General features: G+C 58.4%; 1 protein-coding gene across 5 annotated transcripts; it reads left to right on the top strand.

Annotated features, from left to right (window-relative positions):
- Positions 1-2,019: 2,019 nt before the first annotated feature.
- On the top strand, positions 2,020-12,973 carry SLC26A6 (solute carrier family 26 member 6). Of its 5 annotated transcripts, XM_049862822.1 has the most exons (22): positions 2,048-2,130; positions 2,312-2,474; positions 4,078-4,236; positions 4,324-4,463; positions 4,680-4,790; positions 5,378-5,541; positions 5,734-5,898; positions 5,978-6,130; positions 6,499-6,581; positions 6,667-6,814; positions 7,043-7,156; positions 8,079-8,156; positions 8,493-8,588; positions 8,681-8,787; positions 8,969-9,038; positions 9,979-10,071; positions 10,156-10,257; positions 10,736-10,828; positions 11,598-11,777; positions 11,962-12,016; positions 12,295-12,431; positions 12,689-12,973. In XM_049862822.1, the coding sequence occupies exons 3-22, from the start codon at positions 4,109-4,111 to the stop codon at positions 12,701-12,703; spliced, it is 2,232 nt and encodes a 743-aa protein (XP_049718779.1). In that variant the 5' UTR covers positions 2,048-2,130; positions 2,312-2,474; positions 4,078-4,108; the 3' UTR covers positions 12,704-12,973. The 5 variants fall into 5 exon arrangements, with proteins under 5 accessions (XP_049718778.1, XP_049718777.1, XP_049718781.1 ...); XM_049862821.1 differs by lacking the exon at positions 2,312-2,474 and having other exon boundaries at positions 2,020-2,130; positions 11,601-11,777; XM_049862820.1 differs by lacking the exon at positions 2,312-2,474 and having other exon boundaries at positions 2,020-2,130.
- The last annotated feature ends 828 nt before the right edge of the window (positions 12,974-13,801 follow it).

Genomic DNA, 13,801 nt, shown 5'->3' with positions numbered 1-13,801 from the left:
TGTGTGTTTATTACATGGGGTCCCTGCCACTTACTGCCTTATGACCTAGGACGGATGCTGTGGTCGTGTTTACAGAGCAGGGCTTCCCTTCCTCCCTCAGAGAGGGGCTCAGGCCTTTATTCAGACATTCCTGCAGAGGGTGGGCAGAGGGCACCACTTACCTACCCCTGCCCCTGCTGTGAGCAAAAGTTGTCTGTGGTGCCATTTCATTCCCTAACATTGCCCCCTGCTAGAATTTATTCTGGGTGGATGGGATAGAAATGAGAGTAAAGGGAGCAGAAACAAGGGAATTTAAGACTCAGAATGTAGGTGCTACACTTCCCATGTTTACAGGAACCTCCCTGGCCCTGGGCACCCGGGCTGGCGGAAGTGACTCAGTTCCACCCCCCCTCCTTAGTTCCCTTAAAAAGGGGAAAATGACTGTTAGGACCCTGTTCACAAAACTCTCACTTTTGTTACTTTGTCTGATGCAGAACTGGGGACTTTTAAATTTTGTTACTTGTTTACAAATCAAGATTTAATTTTTTTTTTACTTTGTTTACAACTTGAAACTTTTACACTTAGTTTACAGTTGAGAATGTTTTTTTTCCTTTGTTTACGAAAGAAAGGTAGGGAAAGTGGGAGAGGGGCTTGGAGGAGCCACCTGTGAGGACCCTGGACCTGGCCATATCAAGGGGGCTTCTAACCCCCAGCTCCCTCAGGCCAGCCTGAGTCCCTTATGAAAACAGCAGACAGAAAGGCCTGGAGAGTGGGTGTTCTCTTACCAACAGAAATGGTGGTGCAGGGTTGGGGAGTGGTCTGTGCAGACATCCCTTCCCCCCCTGCCCCACACACACACATATTCTTGGGAGGCAGTTTCCAAGGAGATTAGAAGTTCAACTTCCCTGACTGGTGCCAAATCCCACCAGCCATGACCCCGGCTCTCTACCCAGAATGACCCCAGCGCTTGAAGGGCCGAGGGGTCTGCTGGGGGGGGTAGAGTGTTTTTGCTATGTCCTAGGTTCTGTAGATGCCCCTCTCTGGGGGTCTCCCCCCTCTCCAGCTCAGCGGCCTCCTTCCCTGGCTGTGTAAATTGTTCCGTGGAGCCGTGCTCTGTTTTGGGAATAAACTTCTATAGAAAATGTTTGCTGCCTTTTTCTGTTTGGGGGATTAAGGAGAGTGGCACTGAATGATTCAGACCAGGCTGACCTTTAGGAGGATTCTGAGGCTCCTCCCACTCCCAATATCGACTTATTTTTAGCCCATTTCATCAGAGATTTGAACTGGGTTTCCATCTCTTTGACTGTGAATTCTGGGCCCTCGCCTTGTGATTAAGAAGTGTGAGCACAGGTGCTGAGAGTAGTGTGCCAAGGGAAATCTGCTTGGTCAAGGCAGTGGCATGAGGACTTCCTGAACCCCAGGGCCTGAAGCCCCGGCCAGGGGTCAAACCAACCCTAGAACCGTTCTTGCAGCCCTCTTACACCTCTGCCCCAACATCCCTTCTGACTAGGAGCTGGCCGGCTCCTCGCTGCTGCCCAGGATGTCTCCTTTGGCACAAGGCCCCAGCTGTGTTTGGTGTAGGGAGGGGACATCCCAGCGTCATTTCTGGCCTGGGTGGCCAAGAGTTGGAGGGAGGACTTGGGGAACGCCGGCACGCGATCTCAAAGATGTGCCTCGTTCAGAGGGAAAGCCTGGGGGTGGCACCCTCAGCTAGAGGCGTTAAGAGGCCACCACGTATCCAGGTCTCCTCCGGAGAGCTAAAACTCCAGGAGCCAGCCGCGTCCCCAGGCCTCCTGCCCACACACGGGTTTCCCCTCCTCACTCCACGGGGGCCCTTCTTCGTGAGGCGCGGCTACTACATTGAGCTAGGGGCCTCAGTCAGCTCTGCGGTCCCACCCGGCTCCGCGAGTCACCGGCGGAATACGAGCCAGGACACGGAGAGGAAGGGGTTAACCCGCCCAGCGTGCCTCACGTGGGTCCGGCTCCAGCACGCTGATTGGCCCAAGCCTTCCGCGTCCTGCACGGGGATTGGCTGCCGGGAGCGCGCCGCTGGCCCCACCGCCTTCCGATCTGTAGCGGCCTCTTCCCGGAGCCGAAGGACCGGCCGCCGCCGGGCCGCTAGCTCGCCATGGGGCTGTCAGAAACGTCGGGGTGAGTGCGGGCGCGGCCCCGGTCCCGCGTGTCCGCATTTGCATGTGTCCACAAGGCGCTGACCTCCCTGTGGCCCCCGCGCCGGCGCCCACCCGGGTCAGCTCAGAAGGGGGTCACCAAGTCCGGACCAGGGCTTTCCGCCTGCAGGGCCTCGGTTTACCGTTTTGCCGATTTTCTCCAGGCGGCTGCCCCTCCGCGGCGAGGGATGGAGCGGGAGCCGGCGCGGCCCCAGCCCCTGTGGGCTGTGCGGAAAGCCGCTCGAGCGCCGCGAGAGGGCTGGCCGGGGGCCGCAGGGAGGCGGCTGCGTACGGAGGAGCCCTGGCCCAGGAAGTGCTCCGGCTGGGGTGCGTTGGGGGCGGGAGATCCCTGCAAGAAGTCCTAGGCGGGGGCCGGAGTTCAACTAGCGGCCCTACTGACCCGGGACTGAGCGTGCCAGCCCCTCGGGTCCCTCCTAGGAGTAGGGGCCAGAGACCTAGGCTCCTCCCCTCAAGCGCAGGTTCTGCGGCGGGGGGAGGGAGCGCTTTTAGGAGACCTGAGTGACTCACGGAGGAGGGGCGAGGGGGCTCAAAGATCTCCGGGAGACGGCGGTGCCAGGAGTCTCTGAGGATCTTCTTTGCACCCGCTGCACTCCCTCTTCCAAACGGGGCATCCAGGTTAGGGTCCGTTTCCAGGTGAGTTGCTGCCCCTCAGGTGGAAGCCTCCCCCCAAGAAAGAGCTTCCCCCCAGGTCAGAACTTGCCTGGCAACTGAAAGCTTCCCCAGCAGGGTGAGAGCTTCCCCCAGGTGAAAATCACCCAGGTGAGAGAGATTCCTCTCAGATGAGAGTCCCCCCAAGTCAGGACTTTCCTGGCAGTTGAAAATTTCCCAGCAGATGAGAGCTTCCCCCAAGGTAAGATCCCCCCTCTGAGATCTTTTATTCCTGGAAAGATCTGTTCCCCAGAGAGCTTTCAAAGCCCAGGTGAGAGCTTCCCCCCAGATCAGAACTTTCCTGGCAAGTGAAAGATTTCCCATCAGGTGAGAGCTTCTCCAAAGTAAATCCCCCCACTGAAATCTCCTATTCCCGCGTGAGATTTCTCCCTTATTTTTTTTTCTGGGTGGGAGCCTCTTCCTCCAGGTGAGAGCTTCCGCCCAGGTAAGATTCCCCTCCCCACCAGGTCTCCTATTCCCAAATGAGATCATTCCCCTACTTCAAGGGAGCCTCCTTCTCCAGGTGGCAGCCTCCCGATTAGCCAGGAGCCTTGGAGTAGATGAGAGCTTCCCCGCAGGTGAGATCCCCTCCCCCTTCAGATAGGAGCCTCTCCGTGCAGATGAGAGCTTCCCCTTCTATGTGTGAGATTCCTCCTCCTTCCCAGAGCTCCCCGAAGGTGAGAGCTATCCATCCCCTGGCTTTCCCACACTAGGCCTGAGCTTGTATACTAACCTGGACTCCAGCATTTTCCTTTCCTTAGAGAAGAGAGTCTCATGGAGGGTTGAGACTTGGAGAGGGGGTTGTCTGAAGAACTGCACCCCGGACTTGGATCCCTTCCCTCAGTGTACTCTCAGCCAGCCAGCACTGGGCTCATGGGGCAGATGGATAAAGACTCAGACACTGGCCAGGGATTGGCTGGGGGAAGGAATGGGTTGGGAGAGGCAGTCAGCCCCAGCCCTGGACTGATAGAGCACTCAGGGCTCGGCAGTCACACCTGGACTGGGAGTGCGGTTCATACACATCCTGCCGTCTCTTCTTTGGAGACTTTGGCCCAGAAAGAGACTTCTACCAGCCAAAGTCCAGGCACTGCTCCTGCTTGGGTGTGGGCACAAGGCCCACAGAGGGTAGCTGAGGCCCGGATCTGTTTGTACCTCAGGGTGTACAAAAGTCAGGTGGGCCCTTCCCTGGTCCCAGGTGGAGGTGTGCAGGGAGGCTGGGCCAGGAGTGCCTCATAGTGTTTCTTGTCTTGCCACCCCCTAGACCGAGGGACACGCAGGCACTGCTGTCTGCAATGCAGACAATGGAGCTCCGGAGGCGTGACTACCACGTGGAGCGGACACTGCTGAACCAGGAGCAGCTGGAGGAGCTGGGGCACTGGGGCTCAGCACCCCCAACCCGCCAGTGGCGGAGCTGGTTTCAGTAAGGCCAAGGATGGGGGCTGAGGGCTAGGGGCTCTGGTATTGTCAGGTAGCTCCAGTTCCTGATACCTACAGTTCATGTCCCCAGGTGCTCCTACGCTCGGGCCCGTGCCCTACTGTTCCAGTACCTCCCGGTTTTGGCCTGGCTACCCCGATATCCCGTGCGTGACTGGCTCCTGGGTGACCTGCTGTCTGGCCTGAGTGTGGCCATCATGCAGTTACCACAGGGTGAGCCACCCCTGACCTAGAAGCTCTAACCCTTGACCCTTAGGTGGTGAACCCAACCCTTCAAGGCCCAAGTCTGCAAGCCCTGTGGTCTGTGACCCAGTAACTCTGGAGTCCAGACCCCTGCCTCTAGAACTATGGCCCCTGACCCAGGGATGGGATCCTCCAACCTTTCAAGGCCCTGACCTCCAAGCCTACATTGCCACCATTTCACCCCAGGCCTGGCCTATGCCCTCCTGGCTGGACTGCCTCCTGTGTTTGGCCTCTACAGCTCCTTCTACCCAGTCTTCATCTACTTCCTGTTTGGCACTTCCCGGCACATCTCTGTGGGTGAGTGGAGCAGGCCAGGCCCTGTAGGGGGATGCCCACATCTACCATGGAAGACAGGGTAAAGTAGGGCTGAGCAGGGCAGGGAGCTGGGGGAAGACGGTGGCATCGGTGCTGGGTGGCTAGAAGGTTAGCCCAAGGGTCATCCCCAGGTGGAACTGGTCCACTGACCATGGGGCCACAGATTTAGGGTACCTCGAGGCCCTGGCTCCAGGAAGATGTGGGGGGGTGGGGCAGTTCTAGGGGCCAAGACCCTGGCAAAGGCCTGACCAACATGAGGCAGGTCATGTCCCCTTCCCTATTCTACCCTTCACAAGAGGAGCGGTCCCTGGGCCAATGGATACAAGTGGGCCAAGGGGCACTGCCCCCTGTGTTTAGGACCAACATTCCTGGCCATCCTCAAGAGCCCTTGAGTTCAAGGTCCACTCCTGTTCCTGGCCGTACCTGACCACCAGCACTCCCCCTATTTGCACACAGCCATAGTCTGAGGATATTGGTCCTAAAGCTGGATGTCTCCTGGGCTCTCCCTTAAGACCAAGGGCAGGGCAGTGTCCCCTCCCCTTCAGACCTGCCCTGCCCTGTTCCTGCAGGGACCTTTGCCATCATGTCTGTGATGGTGGGCAGTGTGACAGAATCTCTGGCCCCAGATGAGGACTTCCTTCAGACCCCAAACACCACAGTCAACGAGGCGGCCAGAGACGCTGCCCGGGTGCAGCTGGCCTCCACACTCAGTGTCCTGGTTGGCCTCTTCCAGGTACAGGGCAGTCAGGAGTGAGTCAACCCTAGTCGTCCCGCCACCCCCTCTGTCCCTACCTCCCTCCAGTTCCCTTGGTGTCTGACTGTCACTCTTGCTGTTCCCTCATACCCCTCTGATCCCACCTGCCCTGGGCTCTACTTTAGCCACCCTGAGCACCCCATCCACTTTACTGTCTCTTGCTCCCTACAGGTTGGGCTGGGCCTGGTCCACTTCGGCTTTGTGGTCACCTATCTGTCAGAGCCTCTGGTCCGTGGCTATACCACGGCTGCATCTGTGCAGGTCTTTGTATCGCAGCTCAAGTATGTGTTTGGCCTTCAACTGAGCAGCCGCTCTGGGCCACTGTCCCTCATCTATGTGAGTGAGGGTGGGAGACAGGATGGGTGGGTGTGCCCATGACCTTGAGTGCTGGCTGTGACCCCAGCCTCTCCATCAGACGGTGCTGGAGGTCTGCTGGAAGCTGCCCCAGAGTGTGGTGGGCACTGTCGTCACTGCGGCTGTGGCGGGTGTGGTGCTTGTGGTGGTGAAGCTGTTGAATGACAAGCTGCAGCGGCACCTGCCCCTACCGCTGCCTGGGGAACTGCTCACGGTTAGGGGGCCAGGGAGTGGTGGCCGGGAGAAGGGCACGTGAGGGTATATCCCTGCCATGTGGGCAGCTCTCAGGTATTTGAGGGCCAGCTGGGGTGGGCCCTGCCAGGGCTTCTGGGGGTTGAGGGGCACCACAGCAGAATGCCCCCGTGTTGGTATTTGCCTGTGCTCCTGACAGCATTTCTGCCTCCCCAAAATGGTCATGTCTGTCTCAGTCTATGAACCACTTCTCCCCAATCCGCTGTTCTCCAGCGTCTCCCTCCTCATCCACAGAGTGGCTTATCCATTCCCCCTGCAGGTGGATGATGCCAGCACCTCCCTCCCCTGTCTCTGCCCTGTCCCTCCCTTGACCCTGCCCTCTCCCCTCAGCTCATAGGAGCCACAGGCATCTCCTACGGTGTGGGCCTGAAGCACAGATTTGGGGTGGACGTTGTAGGCAGCATCCCTGCAGGGTGAGTGCTGGTTCCCTATCAGGTCAAAGAGGGTTAGGTGGCTAAGGCCAAGACCTTCCTTTGGCCTCACAAATGCCTCCCACAGGCTGGTGCCCCCAGTGCCTCCCAGCCCCGAGCTGTTTGCAAAGCTTGTGGGAAATGCCTTCGCCATCGCTGTGGTTGGGTTTGCCATTGCCATCTCACTGGGGAAGATCTTCGCCCTGAGGCATGGTTACCGGGTGGACAGCAACCAGGTCTGGGGGACATGAGATAAGTAGGGGACAGCCAGGGACTGGGGGGATGGAGGATCAGGTGGGACACAGGTGTGCCGGGGCTGTGTGGGGGACGCATGGGGATAGCAGCCAAGTCTTTGGGTGCCATTGACTGGGGATGGGGGGTGGGGATGTGTAGGCCCAGACACAGTGGGATGATGACCAGGCACTGCTAAGAAAGTCTGCTCATGCCTGCACCCCTCCCCTCAGGAGCTGGTGGCCCTTGGCCTTAGTAACCTCATCGGAGGCATCTTCCAGTGTTTCCCCATCAGCTGCTCCATGTCTCGGAGCCTGGTACAGGAGAGCACCGGTGGGAACACGCAGGTGGGGTGCGGGTGTGTGTCTGCATCTGTGCATCCACACGGTGCTTTGCCAGGGTCGTCCTCCCTTTGTCTACCCGCTCATCCCCTGCTCCTCACTCACCCTTGCCCACCTCCTGCTCACCCCTGCTCAGCCCCTCTCACAGCCACTCCTGCTCCCCCACCCCTCTCTGCTCCCCTCCACCCCTCCCTGCTCACCCCCACCCCCATTCCTTCGACCCCTTCTTGTTCCCTCTACCTCTCCTTGCTCACCCCCACCCCTCCTTGCTCACCCTCACCCCTCCTTGCTCACCCCACCCCTCCTTGTTCCCTCCACCCCTCCTTGCTCACCCCCACGCCTCCTTGCTTCCCCCACCCCTCCTTGACCCCCACCACCCTTCCTTGCTCACCCTTACCGCTCCTTGCTCCCCTCCGCCCCTCCTTGGTCCCCTCCACCCCTCCTTGCTCCCCCCACCCCTCCTTGCTCCCCCACCCCTCCTTGCTCCCCTACCCCTCCTTGGTCCCCCCACCCCTCCTTGCTCACCCCACCCCTCCTTGCTCACCCTTACCCCTCCTTGCTCCCCTCTACTCCTCCTTGCTCCCCCGACCCCTCCTTGCTCACCCCTACCCCTCCTTGTTCCCCCACCCCTCCTTGCTCACTCTTACCCCTCCTTGCTCCCCTCTACTCCTCCTTGCTCCCCCCACCCCTCCTTGCTCACCCCACCCTTCCTTGCTCACCCTTACCCCTCCTTGCTCCCCTCTACTCCTCCTTGCTCCCCCCACCTCTCCTTGCTCACCCCTCCCCTCCTTGCTCACCCCTACCCCTCCTTGCTCCCCTCTACTCCTCCTTGCTCCCCCCACCTCTCCTTGCTCACCCCCTCCCCTCCTTGCTCACCCCTACCTCTCCTTGCTCACCCCATCCCTCCATGCTCACCTTCACCGTGTAGGTGGCTGGAGCTGTCTCCTCCCTCTTCATCCTTGCCATCATTGTCAAACTTGGAGAACTCTTCCAGGACCTGCCCAAGGTGAGCTCCCACCTTCACCCCCACCCAGCTGGGCTTGGGGGCCTTGGCCTGGCCAGGGGTCCAGACCAGTCAGGCCCCAGGTGAGGGCTGAGATACAAGGTCATGTCCTATTTTCCAAGGTTGAGGTCTTTGGGGTGAAACTTGGAGTCAAGGGTCAGGGGTTAGAGCCTTTTAGAGTCAGAGCCAAGTTGCTAGGGACAGGCGGATGGTGGTCGGTGTTAGCCGAGGTTATGCCCCGGTGCTTGGGGTCAGGCTGGGTCATGCCGTGATGTCTGGTGTTGTCAGTATCTGTTATCTCTCAGTAATACCCATCCCCACCCCCACCCCCACCCCCAGGCAGTCCTGGCAGCCACCATTATTGTGAACTTGAAGGGCATGTTGATGCAGTTCAAGGACATATGCTCCCTCTGGAAAGCAAATCGAGTGGATCTGGTGAGAAGCCTGGGAGCCCAGGGGTGGGACTGGGGGGCCTTCAGCGCTGTGGCCCCTGTAGACTCTGTTGATTGCTGCTCTTCTATTCTCAGCTCATCTGGCTGGTGACTTTTGTGGCCACTATCCTGCTAAACCTGGACCTTGGCCTGGCAGTTGCGTTGGCCTTCTCCTTGCTGCTCGTGGTGGTCCGCACACAGCTGTGAGTGAACCCCTTTTGGGCACCCCCCATTCCAGGTAGGGAGGGAGTGAGGTGACGCTGGCTCCCCCCAGCCCTCCCCACATCTCTGGGTGGACCCCAGCCTCCTAAAACCCCCCGTTGCCCCTTTCTTTGCTTCCTCATCTCATACCATCTCGTCTCAAGCTCACTTTCCCCTTCACAGGCCCAACTACTCTGTCCTGGGGCAGGTGCCAGACACGGATGTTTACAGAGATGTAGCCGAGTACTCAGAGGTGAGTGGCAGGGGCTGAGAAAGGGGGATGTTGTGGGTGGGGCGGGGCAGAGGCAGGACAGGCCTTTGTCAGTCCCTTCCACACCTGGCAATGACTTTAGAAGCTGAGGACATTTTGGCTTTGGTTCTTGGAATTTCAAGGGAGAGGTCTGGGTCTATGACTCACCTGGGGTCTCAGGGGACAGAGGAAAAGTATACAGAGGTGGGTCTGGGGCCCCATGGGGGAGACGGTCTTAATGCCAATAGCACAAGCCCCATCCTATGGAGTAGCCCTGGGACAGGGGTGCCAGAGGGGCAGAATCCTGGGGCACCAGGGTACAGGGAGCTGCTTCCTGATCTGGTCAGTGGGGTCACTAAATCCCCAATCGTCCATCTCCTGAGAGGCCTCATACCAGGTGCTGGGGACATAGGTGGAGGGCTCTGGGATAAGCCTGTTCCCCCTGACATGGAGCCTTGAAGGCTGGGCAAGCTCAATTAGGCAGAGTGGAGGAGAAACCTAGGGTTCTGAGATGTGGGGAGGGCAGGAGGGAGCAGCCCAGCTGGATGGAAAGGGAACTGGGACGGGGCACACTGTGCAGGCCAGGATGCTGAGCAGAGATGTGGGCTGTGTCCTGAATAGGGCAGGGAGCTAGGGATGGCCTGGTTGAGGTGGCAGCTTAGGAGGGTCTCAGGCTGTATATAGAGAACAGGCCACCGGCCCAGGGCAGAGACCCAAGAGGAGGGATAAGAGCTGCCAAAGCCTGGCCTCTGGGTAGTGACCACCAGGCCTCTAGCCTAAGCATCTAGGAGACAATGGAGCCTAAGCACCTGGGAGACAATGGGGCAGAGGGTTGGGGACAGCAGGCACTGGGGCACTCTAGGGAGGAAAAGTGGGAAAACAAGATGCAGCCGAAGGAGGGACACGCTCACACTTAGCTACCCCCAACTCCAACCTGTCCCAGGCTAGGGAGGTCCCCGGTGTGAAGATCTTCCGTTCCTCTGTCACCATGTACTTTGCCAATGCTGAGCTCTACAGTGATGCACTGAAGCAGAGGGTAAGGTGTGGGGTCCCTAGTGGGTGTCAGAGGCCCCTCCCTCCCTGGAGCACCCACATCTCCTTTTCTGACATTTGCCCCTAGTGTGGTGTGGACGTTGACCATCTCATCTCCCGGAAGAAAAAGTTGCTCAGGAAGCAGGAGCTAAAGCTGAAGCAACTGCAGAAGCAGCAGTCCCAGAAACAGGCAGGGACCCCTTTCACCCAGTGACTCCTGACCTCTGACCTCTGCTGTTGACCCCACCCAACTTTTCCCCTGACTCGTAACCCTACCCTGTTATTGACCCTGCCCCTGCCCTACTGCTGACCCCACTCTGGCCTTTCTCCCGGCCTCCTGGGCTCCTGACCTCCTGACCTCCCACCATGACCCTCCTTTCTCCCTGATGCCCCCAGGGACCCTGCCCTCACTCCCCAGGCAAGTCAGGTCTCCAGGTGGTATTTTGTTTTTCTTCCCATCTCCTGACCCAGTGACAGTGTGAACTGCCACAGTCTTCCTCTGCAGCCTTCAGGCTGGCTCCTGACTGAGCAGAGCCCTGAGTTCCACAAGCTTCGGGTCCTGGCCTATCTCCCTACCCAAAGCCAGGGAATGACACCAGGCCTGCCTGGCAAGGCTGTCATGTGGCAGCTGGGACAGCTCTTTCCCATCCTCCCTCTTTCTGGCCTAGGCTGCCTCCTCCAGGGGCACCTCATTCTCCATCAGTGTCAACACCGGCCTTGGAGATACTGACATCAACAATGTAGAGGACTCCAAGGTCAAGGTGAGGCTGGAGGTGGGAGAAGAGGAGCCAGCCATGAGCTGCAGAGGTGTGGCTGCTGTACATGTGTCCTGGGAGGGAAGCCATGGACCACCAGCTGTGGGTTCAAGGCTGTGGTGCCAGTGGCCAGAGGAATAGGGTGGTGGACAGGCTCACTCAGCCACAGAACTCTGCTTGTGGCTCTCTTGTCTGTAATCTGAGGCCTAGATGAAGACTTGGAATGTATAAATGCCACCAGACCCCACAATCTGTGTTCTTGGGTAGAGGGAAGGAATTGGATGTATGGGAACAAATCTAGGCATCAAAGGGGACACCAAGCTCAACTGGAGAGTGCAGCGGGGCGTGATGTGTTTGCATGTGAGTGTGTGCACACATGCACATGCTTCGGTGCCAAGCTCGGCTCCCTGCCACTTCTGCTCTGTCCCTGGGACCCCCACCCTATCCACTCTGGCTGGCTGAGGATTGGGCATGGTCTCCCAGCACCTTCTCTTCACAAGTGTCCTTGCTAAGCTTGGGCCTGGTGGGTAGCAAAGCGGCATGTGCTCTACCATGTCTGAGTGCTCCTCAAGTCCGTGGTCTCTCCTCTGTGATCCTGTGTGTCCCTCCTGTCAGTGAATGCGTGTGCAGCTGCCCCTGTCCGTGACCTCTATGTGTCCCCAGTGTCCCCTGTGTATGTGGGTGTTTACACTGGGCACATGCTCCATGCCTGACCCTGTGTGTCCCTGCCCTTGCTTCATCACGGGCAGCTCTCACAGCATGTCCCATCCCCCAGCAGGCGAGCACAGAGGATAAACTGGATGGTACAGTGGCCAGCGATCCAGAAGGTGCCAAGGCCCCAGACGTGTCCACGCTGAAGGCTTTGGGCCTGCCTCAGCCGGACTTCCACAGCCTCATCCTGGACCTGAGTGCCCTTTCCTTTGTGGACACTGTGTGCCTCAAGACCCTGAAGAATGTGAGGGGCTGGGGCACTCCCAATAAAGGACCCAGGGGACAGGACAAGGCTCCTCAAGCCTCCACCCTGACCCCATAACTTGCTCTGAGAGCCCTCTGAGCCTTCTGCTCTCCCCAAACCCTCTGAGCTCCCCCCTCAAGCCCCTTCCCCCAAGCCAGCCTGATTCTTTCCTTTTCTGCTGCAGATTTTCCGTGACTTCCGGGAGATCGAGGTGGAGGTGTACATGGCTGCCTGCCACAGTGCGTGGGGTGGGGACAGCTGGAGTGGTCTGGGGAAGCGGTGGGGCGCTTCTGGCCAAGGGGTCTGCCAGGTGGCTCAAGGAAAAAGTCTTTCTCTGAAACCAAAGGTCAGAGGTGTCCTGGGAGGCAGGGGTCAAGGGTCAAGAGTGACTGAGGGGGATTAGCTGTAGTCTCAGAGGTAGAGGTTGGGGGTAACAGGTCAGGGCATTCTCTTGGTGCCTGGGAGTTGGGGTGTCCTGGTGGTTCTGAGTTGAGGGTGACACACTCCTTGCCTACAGCCCCTGTGGTCGCCCAGCTTGAGGTTGGGCACTTCTTTGACGCGTCCATCACTAAGCAGCGTCTCTTTGCCACTGTCCATGATGCTGTCGTCTTTGCCCTCCAACATCCGAGGTCCGGCTCCATCGGCCCTGCTTTGGTGAGCTGACCCCTGATCTCTGGCCCGCTGAGCCCTTTTTTGTTTATTTATGGTTTGTCCCCACCCTGACCCTGACTCTGGGAACCCATCCTGTGGCCCATGGCTCTGCCTCCAGTGGACCCCCTTCCTTCCCTTCCACCTTTGGAGAAAGCGGCTCCTCGGAGCAGGGTTTGCTATCCTGGGAGAGGGGCTTGGTATGGCTTGGGGGAAGAATCCTTTGGAAACCAATCAGAGCCTCCCCTCCTTTGCCTGCTCAGGCCACCAAGCTCTGACCATGCTGCTACCACGCCTGAGACTGCCCACCTCTGGAGGGTGTGACAGAGAGCCCTTGAAATGCCCCCACCCCTAGGCCGCCTCCAGGTGCCACCCAGGAGTCCCCTCCGTGCACACACACACACACACACACACACTCAGGGATGGAGGTCCTGGGATTCCACGTTCAGTATTCCAGGCCTGGGATGGGGTCCTGGAGGCAGGTTGGCACTGGCTGGGGCAGGGAGAAAGGCCGATGCCTGTTTTTTGCCTGAAGAATAAAGAGTCGTTTACTAACTCGAGGCTGTGCCGTGACTTAGCTGGGGCTTGGCTGGGAGTGGGAGGGAGAGTCCTCAGCCCTGGGCCCTGATCCTTCTTATGCCCCAAAGAGGGAACTGGGGTCAGAGGTTGGGGGGAAGATCTGGGCGGGGTGGAGGGGGTGCAGCATCAGGCAGGAAAAGTACAAAGCAAGGTGGAGAGCTGTGGGGCCAGGCATCCCCAAGTTCAAGTTCCCCCAACCACGCACAGCCTTCGGAGCCTGTGTCCTCAGCTGTAATGTGGTTGAAATCAGAGCTGCTTCTCAGGAAATAATCGTTCTCAGGGACACTGAATAAGGTGTGGGGTAGGGTGGGTGCCACTGGGCAGTCCCTTGAAGGTTCAGGGTGAATAACTGAACCAGCTTGGGAAGCTCAGATGTTCACAGGTACTACTGGTCATATTTAAAAATAAGAACAAGCTTGGTGCGTTTGCTCTGGGAAAAATGCCTGTCTGTGTCATTAGGTTGCCTGGACTTTGCAGACCACTGACAGCCAGGAAGCATGTGCTAGTTTTTAACATAAAATGCCAATATTCAGGCATGTGGCACAGTGGGTAGTAGTCAGACCCCAGTGCTAACAGGTCTGAGTGATGGGAGGGGGAAGTCACTAGAATCTTCCTGGGCCTCTGTTGTACTCCTCATCAGTAGAATGGGAATGGTAAGAGTACCTGCCCCATGGGGTTGCTAAGTGAGTGTCAAGATAGGGTAAGAGTTTATGGTTAGGATTAGTGTTAGTGTTAGATCTAGGGTACAAGTACAGTTAGGGTTAAATCTAGGATTAGGGTTAGCAATAGGTTAAAAC

This window comes from Elephas maximus, chromosome 20 (assembly GCF_024166365.1).
Source record: "Elephas maximus indicus isolate mEleMax1 chromosome 20, mEleMax1 primary haplotype, whole genome shotgun sequence".
Classification (NCBI taxonomy): domain Eukaryota; kingdom Metazoa; phylum Chordata; class Mammalia; order Proboscidea; family Elephantidae; genus Elephas; species Elephas maximus.
This window is presented reverse-complemented; position numbering and strand designations above follow the sequence as displayed.